Source organism: Lottia gigantea (genome assembly GCF_000327385.1).
Source record: "Lottia gigantea unplaced genomic scaffold LOTGIsca_70, whole genome shotgun sequence".
Classification (NCBI taxonomy): Eukaryota; Metazoa; Mollusca; class Gastropoda; family Lottiidae; genus Lottia; species Lottia gigantea.
In genome coordinates, this window is record NW_008710371.1 from 1,309,330 (window position 1) to 1,320,219 (window position 10,890).

The following is a 10,890-nucleotide window of genomic DNA, read 5'->3' on the forward strand; positions in this document are numbered from 1 at the left end:
GACCTTCAGGTTAGCGAGCAAGCGTCTAACTCACTGAGCCACCGCGGCTCCCGATATCCCTTTAAAGCAAATTATTTCAACTTACAGATGTGTCTTTTGGTTTCTCTGTTTTGATCTTTGGAGTTGTCTCCCCTATGGACTTTTCTCTCTTTACCAGAAACGAACCAGCCACGATCAGCTTACCCTTGGGTTTACTGGCGGAGTTATCTTTCCTTTTGGAGCTTAAACTTGGAGCATCAGGAGCTGAAATGAGGGTAGTTTACATACTACTTTTCTAATTTAGGCAATTCTATACAGTGTTCAATCAGGGAAATTGAGTCAAAAAAGTTACTTATAAAAACTTACTTTTAAGAATTGGGGTAGTGGGCTTTTTTGAAGATTTTGGAGTGTCCACTTGTCCTGGAGGTTTGATTTCTTTATAATCAGGTCTCTGAAACATCCAAATATAACACAATGAGATCAATTAATGAGTTTTATAATATTCTTTAGTGTGCATTTAGGTAATGTTAAAAGGACAAGGATAAAAAAAAATTATAAACCAGAGTACATGATTGGTTGAATATTTGAGTGACCTTGAACATGAGTTGCATGACAATGTTTTCAGATCATGAATGGCATGAAGAGTCACCCACAGAATAAACATGAAACAAAATATCTGGATCTCTATCTAAACCCACTGTACATACCTTTTTAGGGAGATTTGAGTCTGGGAAAGGTTTGATATGGGAGGATAGACAAATTTTTTTAAAACCGTCTTCAAATTTTACACTGAACGATCCTAGAAAAACAAAAAAAACCATTTTAACATAATCTAACTTAAAGGGACAGGTGCGCCATTTTCGCATGTTGATTTGAGTCTTGAATATATGTAAATAGTTTTCAGAAGTACTAGAAATGTACAAAAATCACATAATTCCTTTAAAAATATCTCAAACTATGAATTTTACTCACTATTTCTATAGATGTCTTTTCTATATATCACAGTGTCTCAAGAAAAGACGAGTCGTCATTTTAACTTTCAAACGCTGATAATTCTAGACACACATGGATTTGAAGACTCAAATTTCAACAGTGAGCTGTGAACACTATTACTGATTGGCTTAGTTAAAAAATTCTCATTTCTGAGACTAAGGTACGATTAGTCAAACGGATGGAGAATCTATCTCTTTAAAGATGCTAACCCAGATAGAAAAGGAGTCGACTCAAAGATTCGAAGTTCTAAAAGAGTCAAATTAAACTTTGAAATCTATTTAGGTTCTGGATAACTCAGACTACAAAATTTGAATTAATGTGAAATAGACTTGATTAATTAGTAACATTTAGTAATTGCTTTTTTGTCTTTTTGATGCAGTAAGCTATTGGCTAATTTTTTTTTAATGAACGTAAGAGATGGCATACCGTCTGTATTAGCAGCCTCGATACGAGCTGCATACATCTTGGAATCCGACCATTTTGCTAGTACCTTCTCTCCTACATTGTATTCCTGAAAATATACAGAATAAACAGGAACTTCAGCCAGCTTGATGCCTCTTCTACATTTTGGCTTGTCAACATTTTTTGTTTTTTCAAGGGGAAATCTTATATCATATTTAAGAGGTTTTCTTAAATTTCAATTTACACCATTCTCATTTTCAATCAGACGTCTGTGGTTCCTGCAATTCCACTAAAACTAAGTGTTTGATGACATCACTTTTCAAAAAGGGATTGTAAAGGGTTTTTTCTAAATTTTGTATGTGTATCAGGGACACTGATAGCATCAATTTACACCATTCTAATTTTCAATCAGATGTCTGTGGTTCCTGCAATTCCACTAAAACTAAGTGTTTCATGACGTCACAAATCATAATTAAGGGCCATTGCAGTGTCCTTGATTCCATACACCAAAATAGAACATATTAAAGGTCACGGTTCACTATTAGAATCTGACCGCAAAAATATAATGCATTTGTTGTGGTCTGTGCCAATTTTTTTTTGTTATAATGCAGTTACTTCCCTTTAACAAATCCACTCAAAATCATAACAAAAAATTGTCAAAATTTATAATTGGCATTACCATCATAAATGAAAAGTGCTTTCAGGGGAATTTTCCCCTAAAATATTCATTTTCTTCTAAAATTCATTGAATTTTTCTTTTCTAGTCAAAATTACCAATTTTGCGAATTAGCAAGTTTAGAAACTTCATCCGAATTGAATTAACTTTGGATCCAAAATTTCATTAAATTTCAAATTTCCATCTCAAAAATAGTATTTGCTTAAACAATCTTACTAGCAAAAGTATTTGGTACTGAAAAAAGCCTCAGAAAATGGCAAATTCAAAAGTCAATGCAAAATAAAAAAGAAACAGGCTCAGGAACTTAGCTTTTTAAATCAGTAGGTCTATAGGTGTTACCCTTAAGAGAAAAGACCTTTTTAATTTTGCGTCAAACCAAAATGGCGTCCAAATCATAACATATTTGTCCCATTGGAACTGAAAATCATTAAAACTATCTTTGATGAAGCCTAAATCCATTGAATTCCAAATCAAAACACAGACAAGAGGACAAATATGGCAGACACGGTCTAGGGTGGGCTTTCAGCCTCTAATTCAAACCATACACAAGAATGACGGATGAAAAATCCATCCTTTCCAAGTTTTGTGCTACACACTACAATTGAAGTCTTGAGGTTTTCCTAGGCCTAAATTTCGACAACTCCTAGCCATCTTAGACTTCAAAAAGACAAAATCTAGCTTCTCAATTAAGGTCATTTTTACTGACTTATTTTCAACAACAAAAACACAAAACTTCCCATTTGGTGTACATAAGGAGAACTTAAGATTTGAAAATGGAAATACTTTTACTACATCTACAAAACAAAGTGAACAAGCTTCTTGGCTATTCCGCCATCAACAATTGCAAAGAACAAGGGAAAAATTGTTCGAACACTTAGGAAATGTAAAAATTAGGCATAAATCCACTAACAAAATGACTAACTTTTCATTTTGATAAACCAAAAACAAAAACTAATTCTAAGCCTGAGGACACCCATTAAATTTGCTTGCACAAAAAAGCTTGTCAAAGCCAATTCTTCCCAAAATTTAAACAAATCTGAGCTTTCCATACCAGAAGACAACTTTCAAATGTGATTTTCCAAAATGTCAACCATGAAATGAGTTATGTCTACAGAGAGACCTACCCCAAACCAAAAGTAGAGTAGAAATGACAGCTTCTTTCTACTTGATGTGAAACTTAAGGAAGGGACATAACTCTAACCCAGAAAATATTGGCTCAGACCACAATTATGATATTAATTTAGACTGTTATTAAAATAAAGTTTTATATACTACTTTTCTACACCTAATGAGCTAATAAAGACAGATACCATGCAGTGTACAATGAGGGAAATTTTGCCAGGATAGTATCATTAGCCTACTCTTTCTCAATTTCCAACTGTTGACGGATATTTAACGTGCACCCTGTAGTACGAGCAGCCTTGGTGTATGTCCCATCCAAAAATCCACTAAATTTCACCCCTTCAGTGATATTGCCCTTTTTCTGTGGGGGGTGGGGGGTCAAAGTTCAAATGAGGAAACAAATGATATACAAAAATACTTTATTACAACAAAGGTATGAAAGAGAGGTCCCATCCAAATCAATGTACCAGTCATTTTCCACTATGTCGATAACCACGGATCATGCAATTGAAAGGAAAATGAATCTGATTGGATGATGACGGTCTCTCTTGCAGATGATAAAACTATCGGAGACAATTATCAAACACTAATCGGTGACAAAAACCTCTGACCAAGACCACTCGTGAGCCTGAGGATAATTTTTCATCCCCATTGTAATCTAACAAGTTTTCTAATGATGTTATTTTTAACCAATCAAAGTGTATCATGTCGAACCTTTTCTAGATAACCCTCATGAATTATGGGATAGCGAAAGCAAGAGAAGCCGTTACACATCTACTTATCATCCTTTCGTCATCTAGTCATAGGTTCTACATGAAAGGCTTTGATTGGTTAAAAATAATGAGACTGTAGCAGAAAAGTTGTCGGATTACAATGCAGACAAAAAAAAAAATTGGTTATCTAATATTATGTTATATCATGATGTCGTTGTCCAAAGAAGTGATTTAAAAATACTCACGCCATCAACTTTCTTTTTCTGTGGCCTGCCTGAAGATCGTGTCAGTGGCCTCATACGTTCACTGTCACCAGTAAACCACTCATCAAATCTTGAGTTCCACCCTTCAAAATGGATCAGTACCGACTGTTCCTTGTAGTCTATGTCTTTTATTTTAGCCAAATACCTAAAAATAGAATCAGTTCTGGTGTTATTGGTAACAAAATTGTGCTTATGCATATGGATGGACTCGTTTTTGACCATCACTCATGAATAGAGTCTTTAAAGAGATTGTAAAGAAGTTTTCTCAATTTTTTTACGTGTATCTGTGACACTGCTAGCATCAATTTACACCATTCCAATTTTTAATCAGATGTCTGTGGTTCCTGCAATTCCACTAAAACTAAGTGTTTGATGACATCACTAATTTTGCCAGTGCCAACGAACAAAGTAAAGATTTTTTTTATCATAAATCTTTTCTTTGTGACCTAGGCCAGTGCTTTCATGAGACTATGTTCTCATCACCATCTAACACTAATCACAAAATATGCTTGTATCACATAAGGCCTTCGTGATTAGTGATGTCATCAAACACTTAGTTTTAGTGGAATTGCAGAAACCACAGACGTCTGATTGAAAATTGGAATGGTGTAAATTGATGCTATCAGTGTTCCTGATACACAAAAAAATTTCAGAAGAGTGCTTACCATTTGTTCATATAGTCCATAGCTTCAAGCTTCTCCCCTTTTTTCCAGTTGATCCCCCACCGGTGGGGCATTTTGTTTTTGGGTGTGTTTGGGGTGCTGGTATTTGGAGTACTAGTGGTGGGGGTGTTGGTTTCTGAGGTAGAAGTGTTGTCCGTGGTACAGGAATAAGGTGTTCCAGGTGGCGTCGAGATGTTCGGTGTTTTAGGTGTCGTCTGCCCTTCATTCTGAACACCTAAAATTGAAAAAAAAAAAATTGTCTAAGATTTTGGACATTACTTTTCCTTTTTGAAATGAATGGAGTTGGGCTACTGGTGACAGAGACACCATGCAGTGTGCAATGAGGGAAATTTAGCCAAGATAGCAGCAAATAAGCAGTACTAGCCTACTCTAACCTTATTTCCAGTACACCATGCAGTGTACAATAAGGAAAACTTAGCCAGGACAGCAGCACTATCCTACACTAGACTACACTAGTCGCAGGATCTTGAATACCATAGCAAATTCAAAAAAATGCTTAATGGAATCTGGTGCCAAAAAAATGAAAAGAGTCTGGATGTAAGAATGCAACAGGACACCCAGACGGAACCCTGGATAGTTGGAAATCATCAAAGTGTGTTACTAAGAACTCAGTATTCAAAGGGTTGAAAATACAAAACATTACCTTTTAGATTCGGGGTTGAAAACGTGGCAGGGTCCTGGTCAGGTATCAAAGAGTTTGGCGTCTGAGGTCTTGAAGAGTTGTCTTTCTTGTCTTCAGAATCCTTGGCATCGTCTTTGTCTGAAAGAAATTAATAGAAATTCCATCATCAGAGATTATCAGGGATTGGTCGAAATTCATGTCATACCCTACAGTAACATCTTTGGGGTTCCTGCAATCGATAATTTGACCATGAGATCTTGGGCGTACCTCCTGTTAGTCCTGGGAGTTCCAGCAATGAACATGGTTTCTGCCTTGCTTCCAGAAAAAAAGACAATAGGCTTACCTGCATTTGACATTATTTTTTCTTCAGCTTCTGAAATTCTTCCTTCCTCATTTTTGCGCTACAATAAAAAGATCAAAAATATTATAAAAACTAAAAATTTTATAAGTTATTTGTGGTCTGAAAATTAATTTGATCAGAAATTACCTCCCTTTGCACCAGAAAAACAAAGCTTAAATTTTTTTTTAAAAATATGTACTTAATTTATTTGCAAAGAAATCCATAAACAAAATTCATTCAAATTGCACATGTTTTTTCCCAAAAATGCTATCAAATTCGGGTAAAGAAAACGTAAACAAATACAAAATCGTAATCATAACAAAATTGCGCAGAGGCCAAAAGTGGCAAAGTAATCGTGACTATTCCACACTTCGATTCTAGATCGCACTGTTTTGGACGATTTGAAGAATATTTCCAAATTTTGACAAAATTCCCTCATCAATGGAAACTAAATAAAATAATTCAGACATAATCTAGGGGCTAAAAAGGTAATAAATCGTCAAAAATGGGTCTTACCTGGGACGAGTCAACAACACTGTCTGCCGAATCCGCCATTTTCTGAAGCTTTGGTTATCCAGTATTACACAATTTTGCGCAAAACACCGAGAAACGTTTTGATGTTAAAAATTATGAAAAGACCGACATTTTTCACTTGAAATAATATTAAACCCGAAATTTTGTGACTTTTTTTTATGAATATTTTCTTTGTTGATCATTGACATTGTCATTTGTTTCGCCCATCCATTAGATTATGGACTAAAACACCAACTTTAATATCATATACCGGTCGGCCTAATATTTACCAGAAAATGGCGAAAATTGCAAATTAGCCTAGAAAAATTTTCTTTGAGTGATTTCTCGCACGAAATTTGAAAACGGCTACTACAGCAAAACCAACCATCGCTTATCTCTAAGTAAATTGGTTAATAGCCTAAAACTCGGACCACATTTGGCCCATCGTTTATTCAGAAACCAATTTCTCCTTTTGTAAACTAATTTTCCCGAATTGAAATATGTGTGTACTCGGTCTTTCCCTCGATGATGCCACGGACAGTGCTTTCGAAATTGGTTCGATGTTGGATTGACGGCTTTCAATACCCATCAGCTATTTCCCATAGAATTCATGCTAATCATGGTCCAAGGGAGATAACTTCATTTTTTAACACCATGACTACGACAACAGATAATATCTATAAAAACCCAATGGGACGCAGAGCTTTCACAAATGCGTTGGGTTCAGGTGATTGGAAAGAGTGAGCATAATACGTCCACCACGACACTTATAAAACATCGATGACCTTGAATAAGTCATCTTTCCTCATAATTCCAGTCAACCCAGCTGTAAATGGGTACTGAATAAGTCATCTTTCCTCACCCAAACCCCACCCCAGGCATTAGATATATAGAGATATTTCCAAGGACCAGCTGGTAGAAAGGATCCTCATTATTCCAGTCAACCCAGCTGTAAATGGATGCAGATAATCTGGGCAAGATCAATGCCAAGAGGTTTGGTCAAGGACCAGCTGGTAGACAGAATCCTCATTATTCCAGTCAACCCAGCTGTAAATGGGTACAGATAATCTAGGAAAGATCAATACCAAGAGGTTTGGTCAAGGACCAGCTGGTAGACAGAATCCTCATTATTCCAGTCAACCCAGCTGTAAATGGATGCTTGCTTAGAAACCTGCAAGCCCTAAGGGAATGAAGGTCTTTTTGGGGGGAAGATGGGTGTTTGGGAGGGGGGAATTCTACCCAGCCCCTGTTGTCGTTGGTGCAAGATTGGGACACTTGGACATGGAAAAAGTTGGCGAATCAGCTCCGATCAGAACCAAGCTCCATTTCACATGCATGAACAACATGACTGCAATGCCCGTATCTCTTCTCAGATTATATAAAGCAAAGCATCAATAAAACAAAATCCAAAGTTTACTTTTTTATTCGTGTAATACTCGACCATTTTTTTTTACATTTTCTAATGTCGCATGCAATATAAAAGAATATAGAAATATAATATCGTTATAGAAAAAAAATAGAAAAACCCACCAAATCCACCAAATTTTTAAACAATAGGAAGAGAAACATTGTACCTTTTGGCTGTTTTTGCTCTATGTTTTTGCGATTCGGCTTCATGGACATAGAGAAATTTTTTGAAAAGTTTCATAAAACGGCCCAAAGAGCCTACGGCGCAGTTCAAAATTTGGTTTGACGTATACGGAAGCTTGTAGAGGACTGTATCCAACGCTATGATGTAGTAAAGTCGTAAACACCCTTCCATATACGACACCAAGGCCGTTTATAGTGTGCGGTATACAATTTAAGATCATTTTGTGAAGGCTAGTTTAAGGTGTGCGCTTCACAATTTAGAGTGCGCTTAGAGCGCAGAAAATCAATAACAATTAAGCCAAAATAGTTTAGAGTGCGGTCTTCGCACTATAATTTCGCAAACATTAAATTTTGTCCAATCATATCTTTAAAACGACAGATGCACACTTTTTCAAATTTCCATTCCGCATACAAATAAATTCAAGGGATATATCCCTCTAAATAATAGTCTCTAACACCCAGACTTCTCCCTTAGATTTATACAATGAGACTGGATGATAGGGGCCGGCTATCTAATTTTTCGCTTTACCAGTGATAGAGCCAGCCAGAAAGTCACCAATGTAGTACACAAGTTCTGTGGGATGCGTTTCCGTGATCGCAGAAGAGACAAGCAATCAGTAACTTAGAATTGTTCCAAAAATTATCTAAATGCGTTCGAATTGTTGGTGTGTACGTGTTCGTCCTCAGGTTCAAAGTCGTCCGGAATAACTCGTACCCGGACGAATCTCGTTCGTCAGGCGGTCGGATTGACGCAAGAGAAGGAGCATCCCTGGAAATCGTGTTGGAAGAGGCACTGCTCGTTGTTGGTACAGGTATTGCAGATTTCTACTCCAGGAGTACAGTTGGCATCCACCATGAAGGTACCAATGCTACAGACTATCAGGATAAGTACCAGGAACTTGGCTGCCATCATCTGGAACACAAAATAACATCAAAAATTAAACTCGCATATTGTGCCGATTTACAACCTTTATATTTCAAATTTATGATACTATCAGTCCTGATGAGGGTTGTGTATCCGAAGCACGTATCCTAACCACTTGTCAATATGAAATACATGAACTTGTATCAAAATCGTTGAAAGATATGTTGAAAGCAATTTGAAAATCAGTTTAATTTGTAAAAAGAATTTATTTGTAGTCTGTATTTGAAACGTCGAACTTATTTCGAGTTATGTCCCTTTGACTGCAAAATAGGCCTGATAACTCAAACCATGACGAGTCCCAGATCCACGGACAGTCTTGTACCATCAGGCGCAATCTGCAAGCAAGGTGGAAATAATAGTTGTGTATCACGTCGGTATGTGCTCAGTATTTGCGATAGGCTACAAAGAAGATAAAGCCATTTCTTTGTAACCCTTCTTGCTTCTGTTCCAAAAGATTCATTCCTTTGCCCAAAAGCTGTTCAATGTTAGAAAGCTAACCCATATCAACAAAACGAACTGTCCTGACGAGAATTGTGTATCTGAAACACATATCGGCAGCATGATATGAGCTCTAGTCAATCGAAGTATAGGGGAGTTACAAAATTTAAAATTCAAAACCATTCTTGCTTCTGTTCCAAAAGACTCTTTCCTTTGCCCAAAACCTTAATGTAATCTACCAAAACGAACTGTCCTGATGAGAATTGTATATCCGAAACACATGTCAATCTAAGAAGGGGATCTACAAAAAATTAAAATAAAAATCGTCCTTACCTTAGCGTTTTGAAAAACTACTACAAAATATCCGGTACCACTATGGCGTCTTTTTCAACAACCAAATTGGGAACTGCGGTTTTTACTCTTCGAAACGTTCTTTTATAGGGCACAGTTCGCAACCAAAAACCAATCAAATTCGTTGAATTCAGAACATTCCACACCGTCGTGGAACACACGCGAACGCATGTTGTAAGAGGCTATCCCACATAAAAATTAGAAAAAAATATATTTGCGCATTATTTGATTAAAATGCGTAAGCCGTACATCGGCCCGAAAAAGCAAAACCCGAGCCGGAAAATTTGGTTTAAAATTTTACGAAGATCCTTCATGGCGGGAAAGATTTTGTTCTGTAGTAACCAATCAAATTGCACGATTATATGGCTTCATCCAATCACAATGCAGCGATCCTTAAACCAAAAAATCATAGTGGCCAATCAGATTGCGTAATCTTACGGCCACGTCCAATCACATTAAGTTGACAGAATCAAAAAATAAATTAACTGTGTGGACTCTCTGAAAGGATTGCAGACTAACTCAAAGATCAAAATAATGTTTAAGCTATGTTGACGCTCTAAAAGGCTACGAACACAATTTCCAAAAAAACTGCCTTAGCTATATGAACTGGCAGCAATGTTGGTGTATATCGTGTTGGTATACTTCCCTGAATGAATACCTAATTTTTTTTAAATTTCGCATAACGGAAACAAGTTGTCATCGACCGCCATTAAAAAAATCTGCCTTAGCTATATGAACTTTCAGCAATGTTGGTGTATATCATGTTGGTATACTTCCATGAATGAATACCTAATTTTTTTTAAATTTCGCATAACACAAATAAACAAGTTGTCATCGACCACCTTTCAAAAACAATATAACTATTTATTTGAATTCGGCAATGGTGACCTTTAACAATCAGAGGTCAAGCTTGCTGTTGATTGAATTTTTCAATGAAAATAGGATGAGGGAACAATAACAGGATGACCGACCCATTTTCAACGTTTCGGTCATTCACTAGAATTTTGGGTGGTATACCACGCAATTGCTCGTGAGACTAAATTTTTTTCCAGGGAGATTTGAACGTAATTTCGCCATCCGTTTGACCAATCATACCTTAGTCTTAGAATCAGGAATTTTTTAGCTAAGCTAATCAGTAATAGTGTTCACAGCTCACCGTCGAAATTTGAGCCTTCAAATCCATGTGTGTCCAGAATTATCCGCGTTTGAAAGTGAAAATGACGACTCGTCTTTTCTTAAGACTCTGTCATGTATAAAAAAAAATATCTGTGAAAAAAAGA

The 10,890-nt window shown here is 36.5% G+C and overlaps 1 protein-coding gene across 1 annotated transcript; it reads right to left on the minus strand.

The window, feature by feature from the left end:
- Positions 1 to 1,309: 1,309 nt before the first annotated feature.
- Positions 1,310 to 4,887, minus strand: LOTGIDRAFT_130625 (hypothetical protein; the record flags this gene model as incomplete). The annotated part of the gene is made up of 3 exons (XM_009065799.1): positions 1,310 to 1,509; positions 4,127 to 4,293; positions 4,814 to 4,887. Coding segments are annotated over 3 exons (441 nt in total), but the record flags the coding sequence as incomplete, so codon positions are not given.
- Positions 4,888 to 10,890: the final 6,003 nt, after the last annotated feature.